This window comes from Ascaphus truei, chromosome 2, assembly GCF_040206685.1.
Source record: "Ascaphus truei isolate aAscTru1 chromosome 2, aAscTru1.hap1, whole genome shotgun sequence".
NCBI classification, from domain to species: domain Eukaryota; kingdom Metazoa; phylum Chordata; class Amphibia; order Anura; family Ascaphidae; genus Ascaphus; species Ascaphus truei.
In genome coordinates, this window is record NC_134484.1 from 488,197,783 (window position 1) to 488,212,611 (window position 14,829).

The 14,829-nt window shown below is 44.6% G+C and overlaps 2 protein-coding genes across 3 annotated transcripts in view; one reads left to right on the forward strand and one right to left on the reverse strand.

Annotated features, from left to right (window-relative positions):
• Positions 1-4,995, forward strand: part of LOC142488441 (uncharacterized) — a 33,358-nt gene extending 28,363 nt beyond the window's left edge. Inside the window, exon 3 of the mRNA XM_075588957.1 lies at positions 1,122-4,995. Coding sequence (XP_075445072.1) covers positions 1,122-2,698 — 1,577 coding nt within the window. The 3' untranslated portion in view covers positions 2,699-4,995. The remainder of the gene's footprint in view (positions 1-1,121) is intronic.
• Positions 1-14,829, reverse strand: part of LOC142488445 (uncharacterized) — a 507,675-nt gene that overhangs the window by 137,032 nt on the left and 355,814 nt on the right. The gene's annotated exons all lie outside the window — the stretch shown is intronic.

The following is a 14,829-nucleotide window of genomic DNA, read 5'->3' on the forward strand; positions in this document are numbered from 1 at the left end:
GGGATAAATACATGCGAGGCGTGAGGGTGGGAGAGTGACTGAGTGAGACGGATGGAAGAGAAATACATAGGTAGAGGGTGAGAACTAGAGGTGTCTTGTGAGGTGTGAAATTTTGTGATTTACCCCAATCGAACCTAATATGTGTCAGCTAGATAGGGGTTCTCCGAGATTTTTCGAAATACTTCAAGGGTTCCTTCAAATAAAAAAGGTTGGGATACACTGCTCTAGACTCGGAAAACCACTCTTTGATAAAGCGCCCACGGCGAGAAACGCGTTGGAGGTTTCTCTTTTAACTTAGGCTGTGTCTCAGTAACTCTTTTATTTTTTCTACTTTTGCCTCCAGTTCTTCTTTTCTGAAGTGCTCCTTTTTTTCTTTGTTTTGAATGTGAGAGGAGAAGGAAAGAGAGGAGTCAAATATTACACCAAGGCCGCATGCTTGGGAAATTATATGAATAGTATTTTTGACTGACAAAATATGACACAAAATGGGGCAGTTTAGTTTGTGGGTCTTATGGCAGAAGATTATATGGGCAGTGTAGTCACTGCATCACTTAGATTGTAAGCTCTCCAGGGCAGGGATTTCCGTTCCTATTGTCTGATTTTGTTTGTTGCACTTATTGTATTATAATTCCCTGTACTGTATTTTTTCTGCTGTAAAGCGCTGAGTACACTGTGGGCCTTATATAAATAAAGACATACATGGGCATCTACAGTATCTTTACACTATAGGTTGCTGTCTGGTTTAGTTGATATTATTAACGCACTAATATGATAGACCAGGAGTTCCTTAACTTTACATCTCATGGACATTTTCAATGTTAATTATTTGGAGGATGTACATGTATCCTTAAATAATGAATACAGTAATAAATACAAGTTATATATGTATCAATGATTTTACTGTGAGAGCTGCTACAAATACATTTCAGGCCTCCGGGAACCACCACAGTCATTAGGGGCCACTGGATGTCCATGTGCAACAATTTTAAATCCCTGGGCGAAGAGAATATTTAGTTAATTAAGTATTGGTGAAATAAATTCTTCAGTGTTTTGGATTTGTAATTTGCGTTCAGTAATTTGATTGAAAACATTTGTTCTGTCTTTTTGTTTACTTCTGTTAGAGATCGGCCTGCATGAGGAACAGAACTTGAGCTCTGATACATCCAGAAGCTGTCTGACTACTCGCAGCCCAGAAGTGCCAAAAAACAATGATTCCTGCCACATTTTAGACACGTGCAAGGAACCAGTGCCACATGATGGTGAATTTACAGACCTTGTACAGCACACAGCAGAGACGGACTCTAAATATGGGTCCAGCAAAAGGTATGCAAGAGATTTAAGAAGAAGCCATGGTGCTCAGCCTTTTCTCTGTTGTCAGTGTGGCAAAAGCTTCTCACTGGACAGGGACCTGCTCACACACCTTTGTGTCCCCGCTAGAGAGCAAACCTTTACATGTACAGATGGTGGGAGCGGTTTCTCACTGCAGGGGAAACTTCTTCCACACCAGATGATTCAAACAGCAGTGACTCCTTTTACTTGTACAGTGTGTGGGAAACAGTTAAGTACCAAGGGGACCCTCCTCAATCACCAGATGATTCATACAGGAGAAAAACCATTCACATGTACAGAGTGTGGGAAACAATTCAGTACTAAGCGCCACCTCCTCAGACACCAGATGACTCATACTGGAGAGAAACCATTCACATGTACAGAGTGTGGGAAACAATTCAGTACTAAGAGCCACCTCCGCATACACCAGATGACTCATACAGGAGAAAAACCATTCACATGTACAGAGTGTTGGAAACAATTCACAATTAAGAGCAATCTCCTCATACACCAGATGACTCATACTGGAGAGAAACCATTCACATGTGCAGAGTGTGGGAAACAATTTAGTATTAAGAGCCAACTCCTCAAACACCAGATGACTCATACAGGGGAGAAACCATTCCCCTGTTCAGAGTGTGGGAAACAATTCAGTATCAAGGGCCACCTCCGCAGACACCAGATGACTCATACAATGGAGAAACCATTCACATGTACAGAGTGTGGGAAACAATTCAGTACTAAGAAAAACCTCCTCACTCACCAGGTGACTCATACAGGGGAGAAACCATTCACATGTACAGAGTGTGGGAAACAATTCACAGCTAAGAGCAGTCTCCTCATACACCAGATGACTCATACAGGGGAGAAACCATTCACGTGTGCAGAGTGTGGGAAACAATTCAGTATCAAGGGCCACCTCCGCAGACACCATATGACTCATACAGGGGAGAAACCATTCACATGTGCAGAGTGTAGTAAAAGCTTTTCTCGGAAGGCAGAGCTCCTCAACCATGAGCGGATTCATACAGGGGAGAAACCATTCACATGTACAGAGTGTCTGAAACAATTCACAGTTAAGAACCTTCTCCTCAGACACCAGATGACTCATACAGGGGAGAAACCATTCACATGTACAGAGTGTGGGAAACAATTCACAGTTAAGAGTAGTCTCCTCATACACCAGATGATTCATACAGGGGAGAAACCATTCACGTGTGCAGAGTGTGGGAAACAATTTAGTATTCAGAGCCAACTCCTCACCCACCACAGGATTCATACACGGGAGAAACCCTTTCCATGTACATTGTGTGGGGAAAGCTTTTCACAGAGGATCAGCCTCCTTACACACATGAAGATTCATGCATGAGATAAAATATGTGATTGTTCAAAGTAGGGTTGGGCAATTTTCCAGTAGCATAGTAATACTGTCACGGTAGGGCAGGCCAAATACACCTTTATATTTAAGGGATCAGTCACAAACAACACAGGCAGTAAAATAAATTGCGGTTTATTCGGATAAGACTTCGGAAACACACAGAAATACAAGAAACAGAGAATATACACACTCACTGGGGTCTGGGGAAGGAGATCTACCCTTTCCTAGTTGCAAGGCGCCTGCTTCCACAAAGGCTTACCTTGATAGGGCCTTGGTTCTGGGCTCCTGGACCGTAATCCAGCCTGCTGGCTAGGCCTCCCCATGCTTCCCTGTGTGAATAGCTCTTTCACAGAAGCACCTTTGAGAGGCCCGCCAGCAGCCGCTTGTCTTCAGATCTCCAACAGGAAAAAGAGAGAGAGAGAGCTGCTTTTACTGCACGCTTTTATATAGGCTGGATTCCTATCTAAATCATTGAGGAGTGTAATAGCCAATTACAGCAGGGATTGAAATTACGCATTCACTGATAGGAGGAATACATTTAAAACTTGCCAATAGAAACCTTGCTTATCAGTTTTGACATACAGGGCCGTTTTTCCCTGGCTCCGCGGTGTCTACGTAAAATAAAGACATCCTAATCTGAATATTCTGCTCACCAAATGGTTTTCCCCCCTCTGCCATTCCTCTCCTCTTTGAACTATGGATTGTATGCAAACTAGCTAGCATCTTCCATATGCCTGTGCTTAACGTATAGAACCTTATACAGTAGTAAACATTAAAACACAATATAAAGTGCACTTCCTTACAGAATATACTTTGGGGGACCTTATACTTATAAGGGAAATAAATTGGGGAGATTTGGGCTTGGAATCCCTATCTGAGCTGGGGCATTCAAATGCTAATTCACATGTAATTCACGTGCTAATTCACACTGCCTTTTGTCACCAACCTTGGTTTAAATCACAGGACAAACACAATGCATTGCAGTTTTAAAACACAGAACCAACATTTAGACACAATAGCTTGCATTCCACCATCTGCACCTATCATGTGGGGTTCTAAAACCTTCTCTCCTATAAGACACCAGCTAAGAATACCTTGCTGGCAGGCAAGACAGGTTAAAATAACCCCCCCTTTTCTCTCATGTTCCAGAAGCCCCTGCCCTGCAGCTATTTCTCATAAGAGGCCACCCATACAAGGCAACCCACTTACAAGTTTGCACAGGCAGTCGCAGGCCCATGAGGCAAAGGGAATACACAGATAATGCATTAAGTGGCCCACTGGGCTTACACAGTTAACCCCACATACACAGTTCCTAGTTTATAACCCTATGGGGGGACAGTATAACAGAGGAACAAAATTACAGGCAACACAGTAAGGTACAATATTAGACCCAAAAGCTGACACTCTCAGCCCATACCATATGGTTTCAGGGGCAGCCAGCCGGGCTCCACCTTTATGAATGAAGGCCGGCTACGCCTACCGCCACATACTGCAGTAATAAAAATGGACGGTAACGCAATATTTGCCATTACGTCTTACCATGGCATTCCTATCAGCAGCTGCAGAGTGGGGGGGTGTCTGGCAGAGAGGCGTGGGGATGGGGACTGTGTCAGAGAGAGGACAGAGTGTGGGTCTGGTAGAGACAGTGGAGTGGGAGCGAGTCTGGGAGCTCCTTGACTTTCACATGCTGCCGCTATAAGGAATCCTCCTGCTGGTAATCTCACCCCTCCATATTAACCACTTCCCCTCTGCCATGCCTCTTACCCCTTCCCTTCCACCATGACTCAACCCCTTTCTCTCCTCCCCCGTATTTCTCTCGGCTTTCACCCATGCCTCTTGACCCCCTCCTTCCCCAGGCCCATTAACCCACGCCTCCCCATGCCCTATTAATGTGTACTGGAGAAGGGGTCGAGGGGATAATTATAAACTTTCTTACCATGCACCCCAAAACTGGAACAACCTACTGGAGACTCTCGTATCCACCACCAGTTTAAGTTCTTTCAAAACTAAGGCAGTATTATTTGTCATCTTAACTCTATGCCCAGGACATACATGAAAACGAGAGGTAACTCTCAATGTATTACTTCCTGGTAACACATTTTATAAATAAATAAAAATAAATGGTGAAGAAAGGGGCTTTAGTGTGGGTGTAGTTTGTGTAACATTTTTATGGAATCATTTGCTGTTCATGAAAATATACTAAAATGTATTTGATTTTTTACATTTTATTAAGAATGAAATGCATTTGTATAAGAAATATGTTTCACAATAAATGACCTTGAACATTTTGAGGACTTTTGCTTTTTTGCTTTCTATTGGGTGTTAATATATTGCTGAATATTGTTATCACCAGTGGTTGACAAATCACCAAAAAATCTACTCGCCACCTAGTACCAAACGTGTGCTGCTTGGGCCAATGTTTACTCGCCCGGGGGTTAAATCCACTCGCCCGGGGCGAGCAAATGTATAGGTTTGTCGTACACTGGTTATCACGATAAATTACTTAATACTCTTATGGTGGGAAGTACTTTTGTTATTGTATAACCCTAGTTCAGGGTGTTGGAAACAATTCAGTACTGAGTATGATCTACTGTCACACCCAAGTATTTACATGGGAGAAACCATTTGCTTGTTCAGTGTGGGAAACAATTCAGTGTTAAGGGTCATCTCTTCAGAAACCAACAAATTCATGCAGGGAGAGGCCTTTCACATGGACAGAGTATAGGAAAAAAGTTTCTTGGATGAATGACCTCACACACCACATGATTCACACGGGAAATAATTTGCTTGTTCAAAGTGTGGTAAACCATCAGATACTGCGGGGTAGGGCATTCCAGAGGTGTGGGGCAGTCAGTGAGTAAGCTTTAAGGCAGGAGAGGACTTTAGATACGAAAGGGGTAGAGAGAAGACATCCTTGAGCAGAATGCAAGAGTTGGGATGGCGTATAGCAAGAAATTAGGGCTGAGATGTAAGGAGAAGCAGAAGAGTGTAAAGCTTTAACAGTGAGGAGGAGAATTGTGTGTGATACAGGATTTGATATGAAGCTAGGAGAGGGATTTCAGCAGGGGAGACGCTGAGAGATCTAGGAAAGAGTAGAGTGATTCTGGCAGCAGCGTTTAGGATAGATTATAGGGGAGGCAGGAAGGCCAGACAGCAGGAGGTTACAGTAATCAAGACGGGAGAGAATGAGGGTCTGTGTCCGAGTTTAAGCAGTTGAGCAACAGAGGAAAGGGCGTATCTTTGTGTAAGAGATGTGTGCAGAGGTGCATAGCATGGGGCTCCCTCTGGGCTCCCGTTGACCCTGTTGGTTCCTCCCGGGTTCCCCTTCATTCCCTTACCTGCCGCTGCGGCTGTGACCGACAACAGAGAATGGGGAGGGTGCGGGGAGGGCTGTGGGTGGGAACTGAGGCACGGAACAGGTTGCAATGGCGTTCACGTCGCTGACGGCTACCTTTGCAGGCACCGCCATCTTAGAAGCAATTGCATGTGTGCGAGACGCTGCGAATTCGCAGGACAATCGTGCAAATGGCGGCCAATAGGTAGAGGCGCCAAGCAGGGACTACATATCCCATGAGCCTCTGGGACAAAGTCACACAGCGCGTATCAGCCAATAAGACTCCTGAATCCTCCTGCTCTACAGATAGATACTTTTTGTTCGCTGCAAGCCATGCCAGTCGGAGCTGGGACAAGGAAGGGGTAAGAGGCCAGATCTCCCCTATTGGGCCCCAGCTATGCCATGACTCCCCTGTGTAGCTTGTGGTTGCTGCAGAGACACTGCCCAGTAGAACCAGAGCATAGGGACAAAGCTAGGACGTGGCTGAATCCTGGACCAGGGTGATCTGGGACCAGATCATTCATCTATGCCCACAGAGACTCTAAGGTGGTACAATCGAAGCAGGACCCACCCAACGTAGAGACGGAGGCATCGCGGTTCATCGCTTCAGATCCGTGGATCCCATATTCATAATGAGCGCACAGATGTGGACAAATCCGGCAGGTATTTCATCTCACCAAGTGCACCAACCATACATGGGTTAGTGGGGCAGCGATGTCAGACACACGTCGGAGGGTGATTGACTCCGTGGACAACAGAGTGTTGGGTGCTTGGGCATTTTAGTACTTGTGATTAAACCCCACGAGGGTGAGATCACAGTGCAATGGGGAGCACGGTGAAGGGGTACGACCCTGCGAGGCGTGTATGTTTTGGAATGTTATTATTAGTCTGCAGTAAAACTGTTATACCTATACAAGTGTGTTTTTTGTTTCAAACTTTTTTTATTGGTTGTCACAGGGATAAACAAATTAGTAATATAACAGCGTTTCAAAGGGGTATCTTTACAGCATTTTTGATATACAGTACAAAGTCCCAGAACCTTGTACTCAAACAGAGTACTCTGTACTAATTCCAGAGATTCCTTAAACTATGAACCCTTTTTCAATTTTTCTTTGAAAGGCAGAGTCCCCTTGCATATCCCTGTAGAGATAAATGAAAGAATAGAGGGAGGAAAGGACAGAAGGAGAAGAGAGAAGAGGGAGGAGGAGGGGAGGGGGGATACTCATGGGACCGGGATAGATAGTCCCCCCATCCCAACCTAATGTTAAAAAAAAATTCTTGTTCCAGGAATCATGAATAAAGTATTTCTCCAAGAGAAAATAGTGCCAGAGATTGTTGAATACATTACTCGTGATTTCCCATCTGATCACCGTTTCTTCCAGGACAATGATCTGAAACACACCGCGTCTCCTGCCCATATTCTTACCAGCAGTATCAACTGGGTTAGGATGCCACAGGAGTAAGTTCGGTAACCGTTTCTCATTGTTTTAATTCACCTTTTTCCCCCCCTCCAATTCAAGATCTCCAGACTTGAATCCCATTGAATTGGTATGGCATCAGTTGAAGGATTATATCAGAAAAGTGGTGAAACCGTCCAAAAAGGATGAATTAGCAGAAGGAATAATGAGTTTCTGGAACAACATACTCACCGTACAAAGATGCAATAAATATATCTATCATCTTGCGACCGTATTGCCTATTCTTTTAAAGCGTAATGGGCAGGCCACAGGAAAATAGTAAGGTACTGTACTGTATTATAAGTACAGGTAAGTATGTCATTCAAAATAACCATTTTATATCAGCCCTTCTCCACTTTCTACTGTACAGTATACACTAGGGCAAAGGTGGGGGTAAGTGTAAGTGTCCGTCTCCCCCTGTCAGCGGGTATTTAGTCCTCTATGGTGGTTTTCATCCAAATCCCCTTGGGCTGTCAGTACTTTCTCTGTTGATTTTTACATTGAATGTTTTTTGTTGTATGTGATGTATTTTTCCATTAATTCATTAACATTATATGTTAAGAGACCATATGTATGGTTTTAATTTCTGGGCATTTTACTTTTACCTTTATCTTTTGAGCTGAGAAGGGGTTGGATCCTCTCAGTCATTTATGTGTTTGTTTTATTAAAATACTGTTATTAACTTTATCCCTTGTGCGCTTCTGTGCTATTTTCTTTCTTTGTTTCTCAGGGTGTCCTCCCCCCTCTTGAAGGGGGATCACCTCTGAAGTGGGAGCCTCTGGGGAGACGCTCCATGCACGTGCAGCACAGGGATTATTCCAACTATTACGTCTGCAGCACGAGCGCTGAATATCCTATTTCTGCTGATAATGTATACCCTGTTCATTTATGTAACTGTATTTGTAACCATGTATTATTTGTCTTAACTTTGTGCCCAGGACATACTTGAAAACAAGAGGTAACTCTCAATGTATTACTTCCTGGTAAAATATTTTATAAATAAATTAAATCCAGCACAGGATGTGTCTAACCTACAGTAGTATAGTTATACAGTATATACAGTAGTTACAATACAGTATACTGTATACAGTATAAATAAGTGACTTACAGTACAGTAGTTTGGCATACAGTAGTTATACTGTTTATAGTTTGTCTTGCTAACATGTACCAGACACTTTTGATATTATGAGTATCCTTTCTTCAAGCAAGATCCATATTGTTTCAACATATACATATTCGAACTTTTCATTATATATTGGTAGCAACGATTCATAGAACATTGTTCTTTTTTTTCTCTCTAGCTGGAAGGTGGAGAGGGAGGGGAGGCTGTGTAAAAGTCACGGAACACAGCATGTCCCGCCCGGGAGGAAGGCTATGATCGGGACAGTACATGGGGATGCATGGGGGGTGTTTGGGGGGGGACATAGGTGTTTGGGGGGGGGGGATAAAGGGGGTGTTTGGGGGAGGGCATATGGGGGACATGGGAGGGCATATGGTGTGTATGGGTGGGGCATATGGGGGGGGGGTGGCATAGGGGGACACAGGGGGGTATCAGCCATGGGGTCACTCTCCCATAAACCTTATCATAGGAAACACACGGACTGATGAAACAAGGAAGGTTACATGGCGTTGAGCACAGTTGTAGTTAAGTTAGTAAATATAGCTAGTTAAGTTACAGGGTATAGGCTAAAGGATCATACGCTCAGATTTATTAGTCTTAGTCGCTTATGGGGAATTAGAGATTAGGGATGGAGATGTTGTATAGTTTATAGTTATATCGGTAAGTTGCTAAAGAAAGTTCGGAGATCTCGGGAAGATAAGTTATACAATATAAGTTATGTCACATAAATTGTATGTTGTTACAGACGATGCTATATAATGTGAGTTTGCAAATAATGTAAATAATAATATATAAATAATGTTTATGGGGTATAAGGACAGGTACAGGTAGGCGTTAAATACACGTGTATCCCCGGTAAGAAATGGGGGCTATATATCTTTCTCCTACTGGTGTAAGTCCTGTTAAGGGCAGGCCGCCAGTAGTTATCATGGGTTTTCCCCCCACATCAAGCCCTGCCTTGAGTGATAGAGGCAGGCCCCTGATTCTGTATGCCTGATACAGAGGGGAGGGTCCTGCTGACATCATGAGGGGTGGGGCTGTCTAAATTTAGTGGGCTGTTCCTGTAAGTGACTGGTCTGTTATGTACTGGGAGCTGAGGAGTGAAGTCTAGTCTGTTGGAGTTGAGTTCTGTTCTGTCCTGGGAGCAGAGAGTGCTGGAGCAGAGAGAGAGAGATGGTCTGGGAGTTTGAAGGAGACAGGAGAGGAGACGCTCAGCACCTTTAGTAGAGCTGATAGCACTGTAGTGCTGTGGACCAATGCCCCTCACCCTGCTGAGGGGATGAGGGGGGGGAGATCTACCCTCACCCAGAGAGTACATCCTGGAGATGGGGGTTGGGGTATTGAAGCCTCAAACAGCCCATCCTGCTAGGGTACAGCCTGGAGGAGAGGAGTGGAGGAATATACCTGTACATTTGGAAGCACTGCTGCACATGACTTGCTGCTGTGAAATGAACTGCTGCTGTGTGCGATATTAAGGACAATAAAGACATTGCTGTTTTACATAAAGACTGTGTGAGATTGGAATCTCTCACCCTGGGACCAGGGCTTTCTCTGGGAAGATTCCAACCTATCCCCTAGGTTTCGCCAGAGAATGGAGGCGCTGCACCACCACCACTAAAGATGAAGGCATTCACCCCAGAAGCCTGTCCCTGTTATCCCCAATACCAACACGGGAGACTCAGGCCCTCCTGTTCTAAGCAGGTATGCACCACCATAGTACACGTAGCCAGCCCTCACTACACCCTAGAGGTCCAATCTGCGACCGGGGGTGGGGGAACATGGGTTAAACACGCTTGGCATGTAACACATATCTGAAATACATATAGTAGATGAGAGTTAGGTAAGAGATATGAACTAGGTAACTAACGTTAGATAAGTAATAAAATCAGGGTTAGGCAATAAGTAAACAGAAAAAAGAGATACCTCGCTCTAACTCAAAATGTGCCTATTTTGTGCTGCCAGGGAGTGGGACTGAAATGGACATATAGTAAATGGAATGTGTCAAAGAGACACAATCCACATGAAGACTCCCTTTACAAAGCGCACCACAGACCAAAAGTTTATAATATAATGTTAGATCTTACCAGGGTTATACACTAACAATTAATACTAAAAATAAAATAAAAAATGCTTTATTTATATTCTTATAATGAAATCTAAATGTGTCATGAATGTTTAACTAAAAGTAGCAAGTAGGTGAATCACATCTACAGACAATGTGTATTCTCGTAGTTCAGATGATAGAAAATCCCCAATTAATTAGAATAGGGGTGAGGAGGACAAAGACTCGTGGTCATATAGTCAATGATTAGAGTAATCTCTGAGTCTTAGCACATAGGTGTCCTACAAGCTATGTCGACCTATACACCTGGTACATATCTTAGTCCTAAGATTTCATGGGTAAGTGTTTAGATTTATATGATCTCCATAGTAGGGTAAAATCAGTAGATCGTCTTAGCCACAGAGTGGATTTATGATCTGCATGGACATATGATATTGCCCATATACCGTGTAAATTGTTGTTACAATTGCAAATAGGTGTTCCAAAATGCCCCTCTCCTGATTCAGGTGGTATGCTGTTCCCAGTCACAGCATATCATAGGATCCTTGTACACATGTAAGTATGGTGTAATAACAGTATTCTGCTAAAACTGTCTTTACAAATAAACACAAACCCTGGCGTGTATTTCAGTGTTTTAGTGTGTGTATACCCTACTTATGGGCTTGTGAGTGGCATGTACATTTAGTATTGCCCATGTATCGTGTGAATTGTAGTTACAGTAATACGTCAGAGCTCCAAAGAGCCCCTCTCACGATTCAGATGGTATACTCTTGCAGATCATAGTATATCATAAGACCATATAATGTAGTGACAATGTACTGCTATGCCTGTCTTAGCAAAGAAAAACATAATCCCTATATATATATATATATGTGTGTGTGTAGTGAGTAGGGGTAAAGAGGGCCAAAATTCGTGGTCATAAGTGGATCGTGTTAGCCATAAAACAGGGCTTATGATCTGCATGGACATACAGTGTTGCCCATATACCGTATGAATTGTTAATACAATGGCAAATTAATGCTCCAGAAAGACCCCTCTCATGGTTCAGATATTATGCTGTTGCAGATCACAGTATATCATGGGCCCCGTATATTCAGGTAAATATGGTGTAGTAACAAATTAAATGTACATTCAATATTGCCCCTTTATCCTGTAAATTAATATTACAGTGACAAATCCGAGCTCCAGAGAGCCCCCCTCACAATGTAGGTGGTGTGTTCATATATTTCACATTATATCATAGGACCGTATGTTGTAGTAACGGTGTTCTGCTGTGCCTGTCTTGGCAATGAAAGCAGAGTCATATATTGCACCGCTTCATAGTGGCGTCCATACTGCCAAATGGGTACTCATAAGAACTACTACGTCTGTATATCAAAAGTATCGGATGGATAGACCTTAAAAGCTTGCTGCCACACATTGTATAAACTTAAAAACAGCCGGCTAACCTGACGTGCGTTTCGTCGCTAAACCAGCGGCGACATCTTCCGGGGTGGACGTTGCCGCTTCTATGTCCGCCCCTTTATACGTAGCGGTTGTCATAGCAACCGGATAGATGCTTTTTACGAGTCGTGCTCCCTAGCGGTTGTACTGAGGGAGCTGCTGAATAATGGTTAGTGATTGGACCCATAGATTTTGTACTTCTAAGTATCTCTAGAGTGTTTCTTTTCACTTATAAGTGTCACCTCATATTGAATCATATGGCAAAGGCTGCAATTTGATCTTATGTTTACAATGAGATAAAAAATAGAGACTTCTGGGGAGTGATCCTGTATTCAGAGGAAAGGGGTATATACAAAGCCCTCATTAATTCCTGAGGGGTATTGAGTGTGCAATAAATAGATCCACTTAGCCTCACGCTGGAGAAGTAATCTATCCCAATTCCCCTTACGGATGCTTGGGGCAATATGATCAATGCCTTGAAAAGTTAAGGTGTTAACATTTCCTGCATGTTTCTCACGAACATGCCTAGAGACTGGGGTATCCAGTGTAACGCTCGGCCTGCCCACAAGCCAGACGAGACCCTGGGACTGAGGTGGAAAGGAGAAATACCACACACCTAACAGTAAACGGGGGCATGCTCGGAGTGTGGAAGTAGCGTTGATGGTCCAGGGAACAAAAATAGAAAGAGTTCAGTACTTGCCAACTCCAGCGTCGAAAAGTAAAGTCCGTAAGCCAATGGTCAAGGTGTAGGGAGAGCAGCGTGGTAGAGTGTCCTGGGTCGTGGAGCGGAGATAGAGCAGCGTAGTAGGGGTCCATAAGCCGTGTCCAGGGGATAAGGAAGTCTGCAAGGTAGAGAGTCCAAAGCCAAATCCAAGGGGTTCCAGAGAGCAGCCCAAAGCCAAGGGTCCAAATCCAGGGATGTCAGCAGAGTATCCAGGGACTGGAACAGGGACTGAAAGACAAGACAGGCAGGCAAAAGCAGACAGCACCAAGGTACAGAAGCTATGCAGAGCAAAGTGGTAACGGTGAGGGGAGACTAAATAGTGGGCTGGGGCCTATCAGAGGAAGGGGAGGAGCGGAGATGCGGCCCGAGGGAGGCCCTGATAGGGGGGAAGAGCCTTGGGGGGTGGACCTGGAGGAGCAGGGGCAGGGAAATGTGCTGATGTGCGCACCGCACCTGAGGAGGTGGGGTCAGGCTCCCGGCGCCAGTAAAGGGAAGCCTGGGTCCGCGCGCGCCCCGGAAGTGCGGGAGCAGCCGTGGGGGAGTCCGCGAGGACCGAGGCACGCCGCTGGGGAGCCATAGCAGCGGGGTGAAGAGGTTAGGAGGCGCAGGAAGCGGGAGTACCCGCAGCGTGGATCCTTACAGTACCCCCCCTCGAGGGTCGGACTCCGGACGATTCATCCAAGGTCTGATGGGAAATTTTTGGTGGAATCGTTTGAGTAGAGACGGGGCGTGAAGATCCGCATGCGAGACCCAAGAATGATCCTGAGGTCCGTATCCTTTCCAGTGGACCAAAAACTGGAGTTTGCCCCTGGCGATGCGAGAGTCAATGATGGACTGAATTTCAAACTCCTGTTGTCCTGGTAAAATGGAGGGAGAAGGCCACAGTGAAAGATGAGCAAATCATGTGCCTTGGATGAACGGTTTCAAGAGTGAAACATGGAAGATGGATGAAATCTTCATAGAGGGAGGCAAGCGAAGCCACAGGATTAATTTGTCTCAGAATAGAGAAAGGACCCAGAAACCTGGGAGACAGTTTAGGGGTTGGAGCCTTCAGTTTGTTATTTTTAGAAGAAAGCCAGACCTCTCCAGGTACGAACTTATGGGCCTCCCGATGAAGCCTATCCACTTGTCTCTTCTGTCTTAGAACGGACTCCTGTAAAGCTGTTTGAATCCTCCTCCATGACCCCTGTAAGGTGGATATCCTATCCTCTGCTGCAGGAACTCCGGACCTGGAAGAATGCATGGGTAGGTGGGTAGGATGAAATCCATAGTTTACAAAAAAAGGTGATTCTTGAGTGGACTCATTCTTGAGAGAGTTAATTGCAAATTCTGCCCAAGGAAGTAACTCTGCCCAATTATCCTGAGAATCGGAAGAAAAACAACGCAAATAATGTTCGAGGGACTGGTTCATGCGTTTAGTCTGCCCATTCATTTGGGGATGATAGCCTGAGGAATAAAGAAGGGTAATGCCCAGCCTCTGGGAAAATGCACGCCAGAACTTTGAAACAAATTGAGTACCACGATCCGAAACAATGGACAACGGAACGCCATGAATACGGAAAATTTATTTTACAAAAATTTCAGCCAAAGTACTAGAATTGGGTAGACCCTTTAGGGGAACAAAATGAGCTTGCTTGGAGAATCTGTCGACAACTTCTAGAATAGTAGTCATACCATTAGACGGGGGAAGATCCACGATTAAGTCGATAGCAATGTGACTCCAAGGACTGTCCGGGACGGGAGAGGTTGTTGAAGACCAGAAGGCTTTTGACGGACTTATTTTGTGCGCAGTCTGGGCAAGAGGAGGTGAAAGCTCTAATGTCCTTTATCATATTGGGCCACCAGAAGGTTCGCCGAATCAGATCCGTAGTCTTCTTAAAACCGGGATGGCCGGGAGATCTGGAGGAGTGACCCCATTCAAGAATTTTGAGATGAAAACGTGGGGCTGCGTAAAGACGACCATCAGGGACCTCTAGCTCTTT